Source organism: Molossus molossus, unplaced genomic scaffold (assembly GCF_014108415.1).
Source record: "Molossus molossus isolate mMolMol1 unplaced genomic scaffold, mMolMol1.p scaffold_m16_p_18, whole genome shotgun sequence".
NCBI lineage: Eukaryota > Metazoa > Chordata > Mammalia > Chiroptera > Molossidae > Molossus > Molossus molossus.
In genome coordinates, this window is record NW_023425353.1 from 60,951,185 (window position 1) to 60,972,035 (window position 20,851).

Sequence of the window (20,851 nt, forward strand, 5' to 3'; positions counted from 1 at the left end):
CAAGAGTAGCATAGCAATTCAGATCTTTTGTTGTTCATTTTGAATTATATTAATACTTTACGAATAGGTTCTCCTTGTTTAAAAGAAATGTACATCTGTAGGCAAATTTAGGTTTGAGTTCCTACCGAGCACCACTGCCAGGACTAATCTAGTCCTTCCCTCCCCATTCCTGGGGGTAATTTGTTATCAATTTGGGAATCCTTTTTCATAACAATTTTTACAGTAAATATATATGCACTGAGAAGGACAGGTAGAGTTATTTCATAGATTGCTTTTTGTTGTGCTTTGTTTTTAAAAAAAGGGATCATTCCATATGTTATTCTGCAGTGGTCTTTTGGTAGCTCAGGGATACGACTTGGGTCTTTCTATTTTGACTTGTACTTAGAACTTTAACTCATTTTAAACCGAGGCTTCCATGTTTTGGATGACCCATGGTTTATTTGAGTGGTTTCCAGTACAAGCATTTCCTTGGGGGGGGGGATGGGGGTATCTGTGAGGGAGAAGTCTCACAGTGTCCCAGCATTGGAGTCAGTCCTAAGTGCCCTCTCCAGCGGCTGCACCAAGTGCCTTCCCGGGAAGTCAGGGAGCTTTCATTCCCCAGCACAGGTCCCTGGACCTGGCATTGTCAGGCCTTGAATGGTTGATAGTCAAATGGGTGAAAACTGGTATCTTGTTAGGATTTTAATTTTAATTTTCCTCATTTCTAATGAGGTCACACATCTTCCTGTGTTCACTGTTCATTTGTCTTTCCTTTTCTGTGAATAAAACCCATTTTCCTACTACTTTGTTTGTAGTAGTTTTTATGTATTAATCTTTTGTTTGTTATACCTACTGCCAATGTATTCTTCCATCATGTTCCCTTTCATTCTCATATGTGATATGTTTGTTATACAGAATATTTAAAATTGTGACATACACAGGTTTACTGATTCTTTATCTTTGTGACTTCTTTCATTCATTTTTTAAAAAATACATTTTTAGCCCTGGCTGGTTTGGCTCAGCGGTTGGAGCTTCAGCCTGCAGACCGGAGAGTCCTGGGTTTGGTTCCTGCTAGCGGCACGTGTGTGTGTGTGTGTGTGTGTGTGTGTGTGTGTGTGTATATATATATATATATATATATATTTTTTTTTTTTTTTTTTTTTTAGAGAGGGAGAGAGATAGAAACATTGATAACCGAGAAACATTGATTGGCTGCCTCCTGCACACCCCATACTGGGGATTGAGCCCGCAAACCTGGGCATGGTAATTGAACTGGTGACCTCTCGGTGCAAGGGACCCTGCTCAATTCATTGAGCCACAGTGGCTGGGCTTCTTTCATTCATTTTTAAAGGCCCAGACAATCTCAAGATCATCAGTATATTTTACTTTCTTTTACAATTTTGTTTTTCTCTTGAGGTGTTTAGTGCATCTGCTATTTTATTTATGAGTGGTATAGCATAGGGATTTAACCTTTTATTTTTTTATTTGTTTGTTTGTTTTGCTACGTGCCTCTAGCGCAGGATTTAACCTTTTAAATGACCATGCCCTTTTGTCATACTGGCCAGGGAAGTGTTTCCAATTTATTCTCTTTTTCTTTTATCACTATACACTTATTCTTTGTATAAAGGTTGGAATCGGCCTATCAAGTTTCATTTTTCTAAATCTTATTAGAATTTTGTTTGAGTCTGCATTAAATTGATAGATTTGTTTCCACTTGGGCATTTCTGTGTTGCCTTTCAGGGATACTTTTTTTTTCTGTTCATGAATAGAATTTCAATTTTATCCTTTTTGTTCACACAATTAGTTTTTTTTTTTTAATTCATTTATTTTTGTTACAGATGTTTCTCCTTTTTCCCCCACTGATTCCCCCCTCCCCCTTTCTCCCCACCCTGTCCCCAGCTTTGTTGTCCGTGTCCATTGTTCATGCACATAAGCATATAAGTTCTGTGGTTTATCTCTTCCCCCACCACCCCCTCTTCTGGGGATTGTCAGTCTGTACTCCACTTCCACATCTCTGGGACTACCCCATTCCTCAGACTGTTATGTTCATTATATTCCAAAAATATGTGAGATCATATGATACTTGTCTTTCTCTATTTGGCTTGTTTCGCTTAGGATAATACTTTATAGGTCCCTCCATGTCGTCTCAAAGGATAAGAGATCTTTCTTTCTTACAGCTGCATAGTACTCCATTGTGTATATGTACCACGGCTTTTTTATCCATTCGTCTACTAATGGACATTTGGGCTGTTTCCAGATCTTAGCTATTGTAAATAGTGCTACTACGAACATGGGGGTACATATATTTTTTTTTATTGGTGTTTCAGGCTTCTTAGGGTATATTCCTAGAAGTGGGATCACTGGGTCAAATGGCAGTTTAATTTTTAATTTTTTGAGGTAACACCATATTGTTTTCCATAGTGGCTGCACCAGTCAGCATTCCCACCAGCAGTGTACTAGATAAAGTCCCCTTTCCTCCACACCCTCACCAACACTTGTTGTTTGATGATTTATTGATGGTGGCCATTCTGACAGGTGTGAAGTTTTTTCATGTGTGCTAATGTTGTTTTCCATAATCACTTTTCGCTGCAGATTATAACTACACCAACCAAGGCTTATCAACTTTGGTCCCGACCAGTACCAAAATTAAGCCCTGAAACAGGGAGCTTTGGATCTACGCACACTCAGAATTCTGGCAAATTAGATAATGACATTTTAAATGAGCCAGTTCCACCTGAGATGAATGAACAGGCTTTTGAGGCCATTTCTGAAGAGCTTAGGATGGTGCAGGTAATGTTTAATTTCGGAAAAAATAAATAATGAGATAGTTAAACAAATTTTCTTTATCATTTTAACTGTCTAATTTGCACTGAAGTATGGGTTTGTAAAGATTCCTGGCTTAGCCCTGGTCAGTTTGGCTCAGCGGTTAGAGCATCAGCCGGCAGACCAGTGAGTCGAGGGTTATGATTTGTCCCTGGTCCTGGTCAGATTGAGTGAGAGCCAACCAGTTGATGTGTCTCTCACTTTGGTGTTTCTCTCTCTCTATCTGATGATAAATAGAAAAATATCCTCAAGTGAGGATTAAAAAAAAGATTTCTGGCTTAGAAACCAGCCTCTTGTTCTTTTAATTCACTCTGTAGTATTTAGCAAGTCATTTTCCAATATTCTGTGGCTTTGGTTCTTTTACATGTAAAGAGATCTGTTTGCCAATAGCTTCAGGTTCCAGAAATGGTTTGTTTATATGGCACAGTGCTGTATCTGCTAATGAAAATTAGAATAGTTGAAAGAATCTTTATTACAGGTGAAATTTTAGACAGCTTTTGGTATATTTGAAATAATGTGAAATTTCTTTCTCAGTATTCTGGTGATTTGATTTTTTTTTTCTTTATTGATTTTAGAGAGGGAGAGGTAGAGAGAGATAGAAACATGAATGAGAGAGAACATCGACTGGCCACCTCCTGCACGCCCCCCACTGGGGATTTGGTCCACAACCTGGGCATGTGCCCTGACTGGGAATTGAACTGGCGATCTCTTGGTGCATGGGTTGATGCTCAATCACTGAGCCACACCAGCCGGGTGATTTGATTATTTTCTTTAAAGTTTTTCTACTGTCTAGTAAAACTTAGAGTGAGCCAGACCACCCCAAATTCCAAAGTTTAGCCCTTTTCATGGCATGGAGGCCTTTCTGGTGAAGTCATTCTATGTGGCCCTGAGAAAGCTGCTCAGAAGTCTCAAGATGGCCTGTGGTTCAATTCATGATTTTAATTTTAATCACATCTTTCCTGTGTATTTCAAATTATCCTTTTTGACAGACAACAAGTGTAATTCTGAAGTATTAGAAATTATTAGTATAGTCTTTTGAAATTGTTTTCTGGCTCCAAACTGGCCTTTGATACCTTTGTCCATATAAGGTTTTGAGTTTGGGTTTTTGTTTGTTTAATATTTTATTCTTTATTGATTTTAGAGAGAGGTAGAAACATCCATCAGAGAACATTGATTGGCCGCCTCCTGCATGCCCCCCACTGGGGATTGGGCCCACAACCCTGACATGTGCCCTGACTGTGAATCGAACTGGCAACCTCTTGGTGCATGGGTCTATGCTCAACCACTGAGCCACACCAGTCAGGCTGAGTTTTATTTTATAATGCAGAAGAAATGGTGGAATGTTTGAAATTTTCATTCAGAGACTTTGACAACTGAAGTTTTTGTGTTGCAGGAACAAATGAGTACCCTTCAGGTCAAGTTGGATGAAGAAGAGCATAAAAACTTGAAGCTTCAGCAGCGCATTGACAAACTGGAACATCATTCTACGCAAATGCAGGAGGTGAGACTGAGAACATGCCTCAGAATTGTATAAATCAGATCCTCGAAGGAAGAGTCTCACGGGAAGAAAACGACCTTACAGAGCCCTAAGCAAGGCTGATTTGAGTTGTGTTCTCTGCTTTGTTACTTCCCACACTGCTCTGATAATGAGATGTACCCCCAGTCTGAGCTGCCCTCGTAGTCCGTAGTGCGCATGGATCCGTTGCTGTTTGTCCGGAAGAAAGTGGGGTGACGTTCAGGTGCCTGCAGGGCTCCTTTCTTTGGTCGGGCATCCTCATTGTAGTTGATGGGAACAGCTGGTTTTCTTCTGGTCAGAGACTTTAAAATGATTTTAGCCCTGGCCAGTTTGGCTCAGTGGTTGAGTGTCGGCCTGTGGACCAGAGAGTCCTGGGTTTGGTTCCTGCTAGGGGCACGCATGTACCACAAAAAAACAACAAAAAAACAAAAAAATGATTTTACAAACAGAGACAAGGTGATGGTTTGGAGTGTGTCTCAGCATGCCAATATGCCTTTTCCAGTAAATTGATCTCTTTCCCACAGCTTTTCTCCTCAGAGAGAACTGATTGGACCAAACAGCAGCAGCAGCATCTCTCACAATTGAACGCCCTTGAAAAGCAGCTTCAGGACACTCAAACAAAGAACGACTGTAAGTTTGAAAAACTGGTAGTTTTGTTTTCTAAATGTATTCTTATTTTTTTAATTACAGTTGTGAACAATGTTTTAATAGTGACAAAATAAAGCATAAATTATATGTTGGTATATAGTCACAGATGTGGGAGTATCATTTGATTCATACTTTGTTGTTTTCAGTTTCTCTTTTCATCAAAATATCTTTTTTTATATGTTTTTATTCATTTTTTTAGAGAGAGAGAAACCTCGATGCGAGCGACAAACATTAAGCAGCTGCCTCCTGCATGCCCCCGACTTGGGATCGAGCCTGCAGCCTGGGCATGTGCCCTGACCAGGAATCAACTCGGACCTCTCAGTCCATGGGACGATGCTCAATCCACTGAGCCCACCAGCCGGGCTCATCAAAATATTTCAGTCATGCCCTGGCCAGTTTTTTCAATGGTTAGAGCATCAGCCTGCGGTCCAGAAGAGACTTGGGTTCGGTTCCTGCTAAGGGCATGTACCTCGGTTGCAGTTTGTTTCCGGCCCTAGTTGGGGTCGTGTGGGTGGCAGCCACTCAATGTGTCCCTTTCACATCAATGTTTCTCTCTCTCTCTCTCTCTCTCCCTCCCTCTCTATCTGAACAAAAAATGGAAAAATGTTCTCGGGTGAGGATAAAAAAAAAAAAATATTTTGATCATTTGTAGTAATGCTTAAACAAAAATGAGCCATTCAGTTTTTGTCTGTTTGTTTTTAGATAAGAAATTACCTAATTTTTTGTTGTTCTTAATCCTCACCCGAGGATATTTTACCATTGATTTTAGATAGAGTGGAAGGGAGGGAGGTGGAGAGAAAAAGAGAGAGAAACACTGATGTGAGAGAGAGATATTGATTGGTTGCCAACCCAGACAGGGAATTGAACCTGCAACCCAGGTACGTGCCCTTGACTAGGAATCAAACCCATGACCGTTTGGTCCACGGGCTGACATTCTAACCACTGATCCAAACTGGCCAGGGCAGAAATTACCAAATTTTACTGACAGTTGCCATTCCCTTAGAAGACCAGAGTGTTTAACTCTTTTTACAAAGTTCTGGTATATTTCCAAGAGGTTTTCAATAAGTAAGATTAGGTTATTTAAAATATGTTAAACATCTTGGCTTTTTTTCTTATAATGAGTTTTGATGCACTTTGTAAATATAGAAAATAAGTGACTTACACATCAGGGACAGATAGATGTTAATTCTACCTCTTGTGGTAGAAATACACCAAAATCCATGAGCAAGGGAAAGGAAGAAATTAGAAATCTCAGTTCTCCTAGGTACTGACCACTTAGGTGTTTAACATCAGCTTTTTTGCTGATTGTGTGAAGATACCTATCAAATTTATTTGCCTACTTTGTAAACAATATGTGTAGGGAAGCCTGTTGAGGATTTATTTTGTTTGTCTTTCAGTTTTGAAAAGTGAGGTGCATGACCTGCGAGTAGTTCTTCATTCTGCAGACAAGGAGCTGTCTTCAGTGAAACTGGAGTATGGCTCGTTCAAGGAGAGTCAGGAGCAAGAACTCAACAACCTTTCTGAAAGGCACATGCATATACAGCTTCAACTGGATAATGTCAGGTAGAGTTGCTTTGTGATGATCAACCCAGAGCTCAGGACTCCTTGAAGTGCACGTGCTGTAGCCCCAGCTCAAACTAGTTGAACAAACTAGAAGTTAATGTATTGGCTCACAGTATTGGGAAGCCTCAGAAGTGATTGTGATGTCAGGGACAGACTAGAATGTGTCTCACACAGTGCTGTCAGTATGCGTCCTTCTCTGTCTGTCTGTCTCTCTCTCCTGCTCTCTGTCTCTCCTTCTCTCTCAGACCCTGCTCTGCTTCCCTCTGAGATGCCCTCATTCTGTCCTATTGAGGGCCTTCCTCTGTGTGACAGGAAAATATGGCCTCACTGCCCCATATTCTGTCTCCCAGCATAACAACTCCTGTGAAGGAATCCTCTGTCCCAGCCACCATCTGTCAGTCCCAGGGAGAATGGGAATTGGTCTTGCTTGAGTCATCTGCTACCTTTGGACCAGTCACTTAGCAAGGGCGTGAGGTGGTGTTGGCCCAACAAGGTGACGTGCCTGTTCCGGAGGGAAAGGTGTGCTCTTACGGAAGGACCAGTACAAGGGAGACCAAACAAGTAGTTGTTACCACTATCCACAGTATCTCTCCAGATGCTGGCTAGCCGGATTAAGTGCTGGAAACCTAGAAACAAAGTAATCTAAGATGTAAATTGTTTGTTTTTATTGTTTCTTTTTCTTGCTAATTTCAGCCTTTTGTAAAACAATTTAAAACCACTTTGTGTTTTTGGTACTGTCTCCTGGGTCTGTAGCAATAATTTAACAGTGGATATTTTGAATGTGATGCTGTGTTACTGCTCAGTCTAAAAGACCTGCTAATAGACAACCTTGAATTTAATTTTTATAGAAATTGCAAAAATTAAAATCTGTAGCTGTTGAGTGTTTTCTGAATATACAGCAAGGAATTAAACCAGAGGAGGGAAACGAGATCTGCAGGTTAAATTCAACCATAGACATATTTTTATTGAGCCTGCCCAATGAGGTTTTAAAAAAATTAGCATAGTATTTAAAAAAATATAAGCTTTCTTATAAAAATCCCTATTTTAGCATCCTCTTAAAAGTCAGACAATTTGGTGCACGGGCCCCATTACTGCAAGGTGACCAGCTGCCCTGAGTCGCTCCTCTCGAGGGCAGGTGCTGAGTCAGCACAACCTCCACCGTCCTGTGCTCTTTCTCCAGCCCCAGGGCTGCTGCGGGTGCCATTTATCATCAGGTGCACTGTTGTTTTTTCTAACTCCTGGCATTTGCTTTTAACACCCGAATCACTGAGTCTAATCCTGGTTCTGTCATAAACTAAACTGGGTGATTTTTTTGAACAGTCACTCCACTAATCTTACTGGATCTTAATTTCCTCATGTTTACGTGTTAGAGTTGAACTAGATCTAAAATGCTAAGAATCCACTATATTTGGCTAGGTACTTAAATTCTGTTTTAAAAATATCAAGTTATTACTTGCTTTTTAAATTAGATACAATTTAATTTTTCTCAGTTTCTTGGTTTAACATTGAGTACATCACTTACCCGGCTGCTCATACTCCCTCGTGGACCTTCCCCTGCTGGAAATAGCACAACACCGCTGTGTGTTTCTTGAATTCTTTTGCCTGCTTTATTTGTATAGTTTGAATTGTAAATACATATGTTCTCCCTCCCTACCATCTATCGTCTATACACCTGTCTTTAGCAACGGATTTTTACCACTTGGTAATTAGATGCTTCTGCTCTGCTTTCAGTTAGTAAAGCAGATAGACCCAATCTAATAACCTTCTGTGTAAAAGCTGGGACATCTGTTTTGGATGGCCCACAGGTCAGGTTCATTGTTTACTACTTCTTGAATGAGCTCTGGATGTTTGGACGTGTCACAGTATGTTGCGGAGCTGAACCAGAGCACAAAAACCTAAAAAGCAGTAAATAATAATCATGTGAATGAAAAGATAGTTCTGTCCTGGGGAGTTTACACTCTTGCTCAGATTGAAACCACATTTGCCATCTTGAAAAATCTTCGTAGAGTTGGGAGACTATGTAATGAATGGATAGAGTGGAGCTATCAACCAAACTAAATTAATGGCCAGTCCCTAAGTTACACAAGGATTAGATCTTGACCCTGATAAATGGTCACATCATTCTAGATTGCCAATCAATTAAACCTGTCTGTTGGAAACCAGGGGAGAAAGAATGAGGAAGAAGATGGCTCTAGGCTAACACACCCACCCTGCCTTGTCCAGCACACTGTGCTGTGGTTTAGTCTGTCTTACATGTTCGTGCATCGTGGACATGGTACATCAGTTCTCGAGCTTTCCCCAGTCAAGGCTGCCATAAGTAGGGAACAGGCTGTAGCTGGGATCAGTTGAACTGCAAATAATCTGACTTAGAACTACATTTAATGTTTATATTTACTATTGTAAAAATGTTTTCCTGATAAAGATTAGAAAATGAAAAGCTTCTTGAGAGCAAAGCCTGCCTGCAGGATTCCTATGAAAACTTACAAGAAGTAATGAAGTTTGAAATTGACCAACTTTCAAAAAACCTCCAAAACTGCAAAAAAGAAAATGAGACTCTGAAATCTGATCTGAATGTAAGTTATGAAGGGTATCGATTGTTCCTGAATTTGTCCTGGATGTATGACTGCTCACTGGAGCGCAGGGCAAGCACCATTTTGACCTCTTCCAACTTCCTGTACAGGCCTGGCCTGTGGTGCCCGCCACACAGAAGGTGCTTGATGTGTTTGTTGACTACACATTGCTAGTAACAGTTACTTAAAATCTAATGTCACATTGTCTTTTAGAATTTGATGGAGCTTTTTGAGGCAGAAAAAGAACGCAATAACAAATTATTATTACAATTTGAAGAAGATAAAGAAAACAGTTCTAAGTGAGTGCCTTTATCTTTTCCATTAGTTAACTAGAATATCATTTACTACTACATTCTTTACTTTGGTTTTTTTTTTTATTGTTAATACCCAGTAAAGTTATTTTTTCTAAAGCATTACAAAGTGAGTATCATATTTTTGTATAAATGGCTTTGTAGAGAAACTTTAATTTTTTAAAAACATTCAATAACTAGCCATAGTACTTTTTAAATGAATGGTGGTGATCTTAGGACCTTTTATGAATAAATCACGGTATTTATTATTGGGAGGTGGGTGTTGATTTTTGTTTCTGCCTCTACTACTCTTTCTAGTTGCTCTTTTTTTCCTCCTGGTCCCTTAACACGAATGCCATTTTCTTTCTTCTCTTTCTCTCTGAGTTCTTTTCCTTGGTACTCTCTGTCCGTCTCTTAGCCTCAGTCTACCGGATGATTATTAGTCTAATGAGAAGAATCTGTATTTGTTTATTCAGCAGATGCTTGTAGAGTTCTTACTATGAGACAGCGTCTCCTCTAGGCCGTGGTATACAGTGGTGAATACATCTAGTGGATATGAACATCTGGTTGGGAAACAGTTAACATTTAGTCATTCATTCAAATACTTAGTGATATGATATCCACAAGCCCGGCACTGCTCTGGCAAACACCAGAACATTTAGAGCTAAGACAGTGAACAAAATGTCCCTGTCCTCGTGAGTTTTACATTCTAGCACAGTGAGTTAGGTAATAAACAAACAATAGATGTTATATGTTATGTTTGGGGGTCTCAGAGTACTTTGAAGAAAAATAAGTGTTGTGGCTTGAAAATGGGTTTTCATTCAATAAGTGTTGGAAAAATGGGTTCAGATTCTGACTTGTACTGGAATACAACACCTAACACCAAGTTTGTGCCTAATAAAGTTTAGTTGCATTGCATTTTTCTCTTCTGTGCAAATAGACTCAGTACCCATTTTCACTGAATGAAGACATTAGTATAATTTCTCTTCCAGAGAAATCTTAGATGTTCTTGAGGCTGTGCGTCAGGAGAAACAGAAAGAGATGGCCAAGTGTGAGCAGCAGGTAAATGTCCTGTACTCCGACTCTAAAATTTGAGCTGTGTAATTTTTCCTAATGTTGAAAAAAAGGTTTATTATAACAGTTGTCTCAGCTTTCATATGTTGAAAATTGGAAATAAAAAAATGGAGTGTTTGATTGCTTGTATTATTTTTCAACTCTATTTTTCCTAAGTCCCAGATGGCCACTTATTTATGCACTCATTGGTTGATTTTTTTTTTTTTTAAATTTAATAGATTTTTATTGATTTTTAGAGAGAGAGGAATGGAGAGGGAGAGAGAGATAGAAACATGGATGAGAGAGAACATTGACTGGCTGCCTCCTGCATGCCCCCCACTGGGAATTGGGCCCACAACTGGGCTTGTGGCCTGACTGAGAATTGAACCGGCGACCTCTTGTTGCATGGGTTGATATTCAACCAGTGAGCCACACTGGCTGGGCCCATTGGTTGATTCTTAACGTGTGCCCTGACCCAGGGGATCAAACTTACAACCTTGGTGTATCAGGACGGCGTACTAACCAACTGAGCTACTAGGCCTCGGCTTCAATTTTTTTTTTTTTATGTATGTGGTTAATTTTGTGATTTAATTCTTTTTCTAAAAGTAATTATTTTTTCCCCATAGATGGCAAAAGTACAGAAACTAGAAGAGAGTTTGTGCGCTACTGAAAAAGTCATCAGTTCTTTGGAGAAGTCTAGAGATGCTGACAAGGTGGGTAGCAGTTGAAGCTGTGTATTTTTTTTTTAAATGTTGCTTTAACCTTGCATTCTCCTGCTCTCAGGGTAACTGATAGCTAGCATTTTGTTTTTTGTTTTTTAATATGTTTTTATTGATTTAAAAAAAAATTATTTTCTTTATTGATTTTAGAGAGAGAGGAAGGGAGAGGGAGAGAGAGATAGAAACATTGATTGGCCGTCTCCTACATGTACCCCACTGGGGATTGGGCCCACAACCTGGGCATGTGCCCTGACTGGGAATTGAACCTGTGACTTCTTGGTGCATGAGTCGATGCTCAACTACTGAGCCACATCGTTCTGGCCATTTCCTGTCCCTTTTAACTGTTAGCCCTTTCTTGTTGACTCTGAGTCCCGTGATACAAATTCCCAAATCCCTGGTGTTGACGTTAGCTAGAATAATAAATATATGTATTTCCAAGTATAAAATTAGCCATAAATTCCTTATATGTCTAACTCTTACTCGTTCTTATAACCAAAGCAAATGATAAAGTAATATGGTATAAAGCCATTAAAATAAATTGAGAACATCATTAATGTAATGTGACATATTTTCCTCAAATGAAACTGACTTAGTAGGAAAGATAAACCATCAGTCATTTTATTTATGTGTTATTTTTTTAAATCCTCACTGAGGATATTTTTTTCATTGCTTTTTAGAGAGAGTGGAAGGGAGGGAGGGAGAGAGAGAGAAATATCCATGTGAGAGAAACACATCAGTTGGTTGCCTCCCACATGACCTCGACCTGGGCAGGGGATGCATCTTGACCAGGGATCAAACCTGAAATCTCCGTGCGCAGGCCAACGCTCTAACCACGGAGCACACCAGACAGGGCAGCAATCTGTCATTTTTAAATGATTTCCTTAATGTCATTGGGTGTGAAGATATTATTTCTGTCCTCGTCAGGAAGTTGTAGCTGACCTCATGAGCCAGATCCAGGAGCTAAGGACATCAGTCTGTGAGAAAACAGAAACCATAGACACCCTGAAGCAAGAGCTGAAGGACATCAATGTAAGTTCTCACCAGCAAGCTTATTAAATTGAGCATGAGCACACACTTCATAGACTCCTCAAGAGGTTAACAAATGCACCCAGAAAGACATTCTGTGATCAGATCGATTTGGAAACACTGGTTACAGCTCAACAGGGTCTGTGTTTGCAGATCCGGCAGAGCCTTAATGTGCTACCGTGCAGCATGAGTGTATCTAAGTTAAATGGGGATGCTTGCTCCTTCCCTTGCAGCAGGGTGAGGGTTTCCGTCAGTGTTCCCCCTCCTCTGCTCCACGTGGAGTTTGCTGCCCTCCCCCTTTATTTCTGATAGCGATGGCAAAACCAGATGTTCTTTCACCGACACCTGCGGGACTTTTCCACCCCTTTTTGCCATCCATTCATTTCTTCTTCCAGTCCTTCATTTAATAAGTAGGTGTTGAATTAATTAGTGTTAATCTGGTCATCACCTTGGAACTCTGACTCATTCTTAGGTTATTTTAATCTAAAAGTACAGATCATACAGCAGATAGCTCTCACGCCATGACTTTCTTTTGTGCAGTGTAAATATGACTGTGCATTGGTTGACAAAGAAGAAAGCAAAGTGCTAATTAAGAGACAAGAAGCGGAAATTCTGGATTTGAAAGAAACACTTAGACTAAGAATACTCTCTGAAGACATAGAGGTAATGTTAACACATCATGACTCCTTTTTTTTTGCTTTATTATTTGTCAATATTTATATGTGTATATGGAGGTTATTAGTGAGTAAATAGGGGATTTTTTTAAAGGAATAAGTCTCAAGTAGAGCTACTTTCCCCAGGGTAATTAGGCATTAATGATAAGAGTGACATCGTTATATTTTATCTAGTCGGTTTATTTTCATTCATTTGTGCTGACACCATGGTGGGTTCCTATAGCTGACCCTGGAGGTGAGGGAAGGGAAAGGCGAGTGTAATTAAGCCTCAGTTGAACACCTGTATGAATGTACTGCAATAGTGATCTCTAGGCCTGTCCACCAGTGCTAACTGCTTGGTTGTCTTGGAATGGCAAGTGCTCGCTTAAACTTTCTTAACCTTTTAAAAATCACACATAGTTATGATTTGCAAATCCTTACTGGAAAACCACAATTAAATTCTGCTTTTGTGGGGATTGTCTCCTAACAGAGGGACATGCTCTGTGAGGACCTGGCTCATGCTACTGAGCAGCTGAATACGCTCACTGAGGCCTCGAAGAAGCACTCAGCGCTCCTGCAGTCTGCCCAGGAGGAGCTGACCAGGAAGGAGGCCCTGATCCAGGAGCTTCAGCAAGAGGTGAGCTGCAGGGCCACATGTTACCGGTCTCTGCTTGGCTCACTGCGCACTGAGGTGTCGGCAGCTGCTTGTGGGCTCTCAAGGACTTGCTTGCTCCCGTGGATTCAGACTTGCTTGGCTGTCTTCCTGCCCACCCTCAACCCTTGACAGGTGCCTGCAAGTTCTAACCACTGTGGTGAGGTTATAGCTGATTTTCACCCTCTTTTTAGGACTGCTGTTTTATATTTTGTATTTTCTTCAAATGACCTTTTGATCATTTTTTTTTAATTAATTTATTTTTTATTAATTAATTTTTGTTACAGATGTTTCTCCTTTTCCCCCCACTGATTCCCCTCTCCCCCTCCCTCCCCTTTTGATCATTTTTTAAACTTAAGAACAAATTTTATTTTATTTTTTTAACTGTAAATACATTTGTGAGAGAAGGGAGATGTGAGGGTTATAGCACTAACTAAGGTATGCAGACATAATGGCAGCTCCAGAATTTGAAATTTATCATTTTAAAAATTGCTGTGGTGCCCTGGCTGGTGTGGCTTGGTTAGGTGTTGTCCCATGCATCGAAAGGTTGCTGTTTCTCTTCCTGGTCAGGGCGCATGCCCAGGTTGTGGCTCGATCCCTGGCAGGAGGTGTGCAGGAGGCAACTGATCAATGTTGCTCTCTCATATTGGTTTCTCCCTCCCTCTCTCTCTAAAAATTAATAAACTATTCTTTGGGAAAAAATTCTAAAAATTCCTGTGGTGTTTTTGGTTTTAATGTATCACTACTTTTCAAACTATTAATCAAATAAAAAAAATGGAAAAGCCTATTTCTGCTTACCTTGGGAAGACCGGCTATTGTAACTGGACGATGGGCCCCTTTATTTTCTAACTCGTTACCTTACATCTGTCATTTTCTAGTTAAACCAAAAGAAAGACGAAGTAGAACAGAAGAAGAACGAATATCACTTCAAAATGAGGCAACTAGAACATGTGATGGATTCTGCTGCTGAATATCCCCAGGTACTTTCCAGAAAAAGAGTGTGTTTCAGGAGGAGTATGATTGATAAAAGTTTGGAAATGACTAAGACCGTAGCTTTGTCTTTTTATAGAAAAGCATTTTTCACTAAGCCCTTTTCTGCTTTTTACTTGATAAAAAGGTAACAATGTTTTCTGTGTTTTACTGAGACAAAATTTAGAATAACAAGCTAAATAGCCTGTTTTCTGTGTGCTTGGCATACACATTTAAAATGAATTTATAACATCACTTAATGATTTGTTTGGATGAAATTTTATTTTATTTTAGAGCCCTAAAACACCACCTCATTTTCAAACACATTTGGCAAAACTCCTGGAAACACAAGAACGAGAGATAGAAGATGGACGAGCCTCTAAGATTTCTTTGCAACACCTTGTAACAAAGCTAAGTGAAGATAGAGAAGTCAAAAACGCTGAGATCCTCAGAATGAAGGTAACTGGGTCATTGTTTCCATTGAACTTAATGTTTTAAAATAGGTATTATCTTTCATGGTTACTGAGGATACAACATTCGAAGGCACAGAACTCAGGGTAGGCAGAGCAGCCTTCCTCTCACCTCTGACTCCAAACTACTGCTGTTCTGGAGGCTCCCGGTGTCGCTTGTTCCTTATTGAGCTTTTGTGTGACTGTGACAGTCTGAGCATTGTCTCCCTGCCCCTTGGGTTTGTATGCGATGGTAGCATCATACGGCTGCACCAGCTGCTCTTTATCATAGGCTGTTTGACTTCTAGACCTTGGCCATTTTATTGGCTAAAGCATATTATCTCACTGTAGTGTTAAGTTTGTATTTTTCTTATTAGGAGTAAGATTGAGCACCTTGCGTTTTCCCGTTTCTGTGAACTCTACCCTTCTCCCATTTTTGTATTATTAACTTTTTCTTAATGCTGTGGAGGCATTTATGCTAGTTAAAAATACTTTTCTCTTTATTTTTGTTTTATTTATTTTTTTATTTTTATTTCTTTATGCTTATTAAAGCTGGGGACAGTGAAACAAGAAGGGCTTAGGATAGAAGAAGCCACAGGAGAGAGGCCTTGTAGGGCTGACTTGGCTCCCTGGGAAGTCAGAGAAAAGGGGCCTTGGGAACAGGGTCAGGGGGTTAGCCCCGATGAGCTGCCGCTGCCCATTGCGCCCCTGGTTGCAAGTCTCCTGGGGTCCCCTAGAGTTTAGGAGATGCAGCCTGAGAGGGAAGAAGAGGGGAAGGGAATGATGTGGGCATGCTGGGGGTGGGGGTGGGGCATACCAAAAATACTTTTCTCTTGCTCTCCATTCTTTCAAACTTCCTTCTAGTGTTTTTCCCCCAGGTACATGGAGGCATGGTGTTAGTGTGAGGGGAGTGTGTGGAGGAATGTCTGGGAAGGTGGTGTGCAGGTGTACGTGTGGGAGGAGGGTGAGGAGGATGCTACCCTGCAGCACTTAGCCTGGAAGGTCATTGCTCTACAGGAGTTTTTATTTAGGAACAAAATTAGCTTACTGTAACCTAGTGGGGTAAAGTTTATGAAGGTGATATCAATCTTTTTTTTTTTTTTTTTTGATCCTCACCTGAGGATATTTTTTACATTGATTTTTAGACCAGAGTGGAAGGGAGGATTGGGGGGAGATAGTAACATTGATGTGAGAGAGACACATCGATTGGTCGCCTCCCTCACACCCAGCAAGGGCCAGGAATATAACCTGCAACCCAGGTGTACGTGCCCTTGACCAGAATAGAACCTGAGACCCTTTGGTCCATCGGCCGGCCCTCTAGCCACTGAGCCACACTAGCCAGGGTAAGAAGGTATCACTCTTAAACTTTTTCTTGTGGAGGGGATCATTCCTAACCTTTTTATTTAGGGAAGACCTCAGTATGCTGCTATCTCAGGAATGTGGCTGTCACCCAGATTTGCATGATCTTGGTACTCGGAAGAAATTGGATCAGGTTTATAGAAATCAAACAATAGACAAGTAGAACTAAGTCAAAAAGGATACTCCTTGCTCTGGCTGGGTTACTCACTTGGTTGGAGCGTCGTGCCGAGCAACAAAAGGTTTTGGGTTTGATTCCTAGTCAGGGCACATACCTAGGTCACGGGTTTGATCCCCCTGGTCAGGGTGCAACGGGAGGCAACTGACTGATGTTTCTCTCATTCTCTCCCTCTGAATTAATGACAACATATCCTTGGGTGAGGATCCAAAAAAAATCTCCTTGCAGACAGACAAGTATTTGTTTCTCCTAGATGGTTATGCTCCTGATTTTCAGTTAGAATCAATTAAGTATTTAAATTAGAAAAGTAGAATCTATTAAATAGAATGAAATAGAACATTTACCAAAGTAGAGACGTTTTGTCATCTTTTCTCATAAAGGAATTGTAATGAATCAGTGATACCTTTAAGACACTGGGTATGAGACTGAATCATACTTCCAGGCCCCCAAGAGCTTGCCAGTCAGCTTTTCATCCACTGTCATCCAGTGCAGTGTTCTTTGCATAGGAGAAGCTTAAAAGAGAAATAGCTGTCTCAGTCATGGCCTTGGGGAGCACAGTGATGCCTATTGTCTTTTGTTTTCTGAAAACACATTTTGTGTGTCATTAGGAGCAGTTGAGTGAAATGGATAACCTACGCCTGGAAGCTCAGCAGTTGAGAGAGAAAAACTGGCTCCTGCAAGGGCAGCTGGATGATCTTAAAAGACAAAAGGACAGCAGGTGAGAAAGAGCCACTTGAACTCTGTGGACTCGGTTGTGGCCTGCCTGGGTCTAGTGAAACGGAGGAGGTTGGAATACACACTGGTTTCTCGGTCATCGCTGTTCGTTTTATTTGAAATCATTTTTTTATTTTTCAATTATAGTTGACATACAGTATTATATTAGTTTCAGGTGTACACCCCAGTGATTAGACAGTATATAACTTACTAAATGATCATCTCAGTAAATGTCATACCCATCTGACACCATACACAGTTATTAGAGTGTCATTGACTATATTCCCTGTGCTGTCCTTTACATCCCCGTGACTGTTCTGTAACTACCAGTGTGTGCTTCTCAGTCCCTTCACCCTTCTCACCCATGTCCCCAGCCCCGCCCATCTGGCAACTGTCAAGATGTGCTCTGTATCTATGAGTCTGTTTCTGTTCTTGTTTTTTTTTTGGATTCAATTGTTGATTGATATGTATTTATTGCCATTTTGTTGTTCGTATTTTTTTCCTTGCTTTTAATCAGGTTTGATGAGGGTGTTGCTTTTTCCAGAGTGCGAGACTAAGTCGTTCATGATCTTACCTACTTTATGAACCTTTGCATTGTTGTAGAGCTGTTAAAATTAATATCAGCCCTGGCTGGTTTGGCTCAGTGGTTAGAGTGTCGGCCCATGGACCAGAGAGACCCAGGTTTGGTTCCCGCTAAGGGCACATACCTTGGTTGCAGTTTGTCCCCAGCCCTGATTGGGTTCATGTGGGTGGCAACCAGTTGATATGTCTCTCTCACATTGATGTTTCTCTCTCTCTCTTCCTCCCTCTCTCCCTCCCGCTGTATCTAAAGATAAATGCAAAAATGTCCTCGGGTGAGGATAAAAAAAAAATTTATTTTAGACATGTGAAATACTTGAACCAAACTGTCTGTTTACTTCTGTTTAAAAAGAAACAGGGAGCAAATCCATCAACAAGATACGATTCGAGAGGTCCTGCAGAAATGGAGCATTTCTTGTCTTGGTTTTGCTTCATGACCCGTGGTCCAGGGACAGCTCCTGGGCAGCAGCTCTCCAGAGGAGCCTTTCCCTGGCTTTGGGCTTCAGCTTAGGCAGTGTTTGAATTGTATTTGCTGATGGCACAGTGTCACGGGCAACCACACCCAGGCTGTATCCTGTCTCCGACACTTGAAAGTCATGTGACTTTGAACATTTTTGAGCCTGTTTCCTTAGCAGTAAAATGAAGAAAATGATAGCTCTCATTAGGTGTTTTAAAGACCACAAATAATGTGTATAAAGTACTGGTACCCATGCTTGGCAGAGGGCAGTCAATAAATGGAAGTTATTAGTAGACAAGGTAGAATTGTGATCCTGTCTGTTGTCAACTCTGAGTGAGAGATTGGAGATGAGAGTGGCCTGTAAAATTATGCGGCAAGTTGAAGTGAATCAAATAGGGCCTCTTTGGGACAGAGGCTCTTACTGAATTCAGGTTCCCAGATTAGGGGTGTCTGCTGTTCCTGCTGGTGCCAGAAGGTCTTCCACAGACTTTCCCGCTCCTGCAGCTCCCAGCCCTGTCCAGATCAGTCCTGAGCTGCACTGCCCAAAACCTCAGTGAGACAACAGGTGTCTGAGGACGATAATGGTGGCTGTGCTGACAACCTGCAGCCATGGGCTGCATAATCCGCTTCCGTCAGGACGGACTGCGTGCACAAGGAGGTCCCACAAGGTTGGAGTGGAGCTGAAGAGTCATACCCAGAGATCACAGCTGTCATAACGTCACAGCAACGCCTCCCCCAGTGTTTGTGGTGATGCTGGTGTCAACAAGCCTGCTGCACTGCCAGTTGTATTAGAGTGTAGCACATGCAGCTATGTACCTACTTGATAGTGATACCGAGTGACTGTCACTGGTTTTACTTTAGACTGTACTTTTTCTACTCACAAAGAAACTGTGCGTGTTACACTGGCAGCAGCCTCTCATGTCTGTGTTGACTGTGCCTCTTACTGCGTTTAATGTCGTGTAGTTTTGTATAGTGACTGGCTGTACAGGCTGGTAGCCCAGGAGCAATAGGCTAGATCTGACCTAGCGGTGCGTAGGCTGGGTGTGTGTAGTGAGCCCTATGATGTTCACACAATGACGGAATCACCTGACACCACATTTCTCAGAATGTATCTATCTCTGTCGTTAAACAGCGAATGACTATTTCTAAATGGTCCCTTTCAGGTGTTACTGAGCATCAGAGACGCTCTTTAGAGACTTCACGTCCCCTTCTGGGTGATTCTGATGCAGATAATCCACAGTGTGCTCCCTGGTTTCCGTAGGCTCCACCCCATGTCCAGTCGTATTAAGGAAAAGCGTTGTACTTGGCATACTGTCTTTGATCAAGAGACAATTCGACGTTCAGCCACTGAGCCACACTGGTCAGGCCTCGTGTTCCTATTTTTGAAGAGCCATACAGAAACTTCTTCATGAGAGGTTAGGATAGATGAACACTATAGCCCCCGCCCCTGTGACTTCTCTGCACTGGGAGCAGCGCCCCTGCCACAGCCCCTCTTCCCCTGAATGTGTGCGGCTGCGCCACGTGTCTCCACCTCCTTGGGTAGCAGCACCTCTCAGTTGCAGAGCTGGTCACTGCAGCGGTGCCGAGACGACCGCGACACTGACAGGTGAGAGCCCCCCAGCGTGGCCCTCCAGGCTCCTGGCCTCATCCCTAGCTGAGCTTCCAAACCAGCACCGTTTCGAGGGACATCGACACAGCAGCCAAGTTCCCTGGGCTGGGACTCCCCCAGTAGGGGACGCAGGCTCTGGGAGCCTCCTCGTTGGTTCTACCAGGAGCCCTTGTCTGAGCACAGCTCTCCTGTGCCCTCTGGGCTTTGCCCTCTCAGAGGCCGTGGGGCTCTTGCCTGATGGTGGCCTTTCTCCTCCTCCTCGTGCGAGGGCGCCATCTCCACCTGCTATCGTTTCCTCCCGAGTCCCACCTGCCCTGTATGTTCCCCCACACCTCCCAGGCAGCCCGGCAAGTGGTTGGCCCAGGGATTGACAGAGGGAAGACAAATCAATCCCGTAGTAATAAGGAAAAAGAAAGCAAGTGAGGGGTCAAATCTAGCCCATAGCCTGTGTGGCAAATAAAGTTTTATTGAAGCACAGTCATGTCCATTCATTTAAATATTGCTGTGGCTCCTTTTGCATGACAACAGCCACACTGACAGCTATGACCCAGACCTTATGGCTCGCAAAGCCTAGAATATCTTCTGTCTGGTTGCTGACAGAAAGTTTACCCACTCCTGGATTAGAGCAAAGAAAATCATCTTCCCTGATGATTTCGGGTGTTTTCCTGTTGAGGTCTCATGAACCTGGGCTGCCAGATTCATTAGGAGAAAGAAATTACTCTGTCTTCTGTTTTCCTTCAAGAAACTCTGTTTTTACTCCTCAGTAAGAGAGATTGCTAGAGAAGCTGTGGCCTTTGAGCAGATTCTCCTGGGGGGTCCAGGGTCCACTCACAGCAACTCAGTTCGTTATCCTGACCTGGACAGGCTCACAGATCGACTCAGATTGATCAAGTTCACATGATACTGCTGTCTCACCCAGAATATAATTTTCTTCATACAGAGGATTTTTTCATGAAGAGATTCATGTCTGGTGTTGGGGACACTGCTTCCTGGTGTCGACATGCGTGGGTGGCCAGTGTCGGCGATTGCCAACTGACTGAAATCCGAG

General features: G+C 41.8%; 1 protein-coding gene across 5 annotated transcripts in view; it reads left to right on the plus strand.

Annotated features, from left to right (window-relative positions):
• KIF15 (kinesin family member 15) overlaps positions 1-20,851 on the plus strand; it is a 55,558-nt gene that overhangs the window by 29,578 nt on the left and 5,129 nt on the right. For 3 of the 5 annotated variants that reach the window (XM_036266546.1, XM_036266547.1, XM_036266550.1), the window contains 14 exons: positions 2,572-2,769; positions 4,196-4,303; positions 4,843-4,948; positions 6,364-6,529; positions 8,952-9,102; positions 9,313-9,398; positions 10,382-10,451; positions 11,069-11,155; positions 12,086-12,190; positions 12,728-12,850; positions 13,331-13,477; positions 14,371-14,472; positions 14,756-14,920; positions 17,053-17,162. In XM_036266546.1, coding sequence (XP_036122439.1) covers positions 2,572-2,769; positions 4,196-4,303; positions 4,843-4,948; positions 6,364-6,529; positions 8,952-9,102; positions 9,313-9,398; positions 10,382-10,451; positions 11,069-11,155; positions 12,086-12,190; positions 12,728-12,850; positions 13,331-13,477; positions 14,371-14,472; positions 14,756-14,920; positions 17,053-17,162 — 1,724 coding nt within the window. Of the gene's footprint in view, positions 1-2,571; positions 2,770-4,195; positions 4,304-4,842; positions 4,949-6,363; positions 6,530-8,951; positions 9,103-9,312; positions 9,399-10,381; positions 10,452-11,068; positions 11,156-12,085; positions 12,191-12,727; positions 12,851-13,330; positions 13,478-14,370; positions 14,473-14,755; positions 14,921-17,052; positions 17,163-19,357; positions 19,383-20,851 lie in introns of those variants that run through there. The other 2 variants (XM_036266549.1, XM_036266548.1) reach the window with 2 other exon arrangements.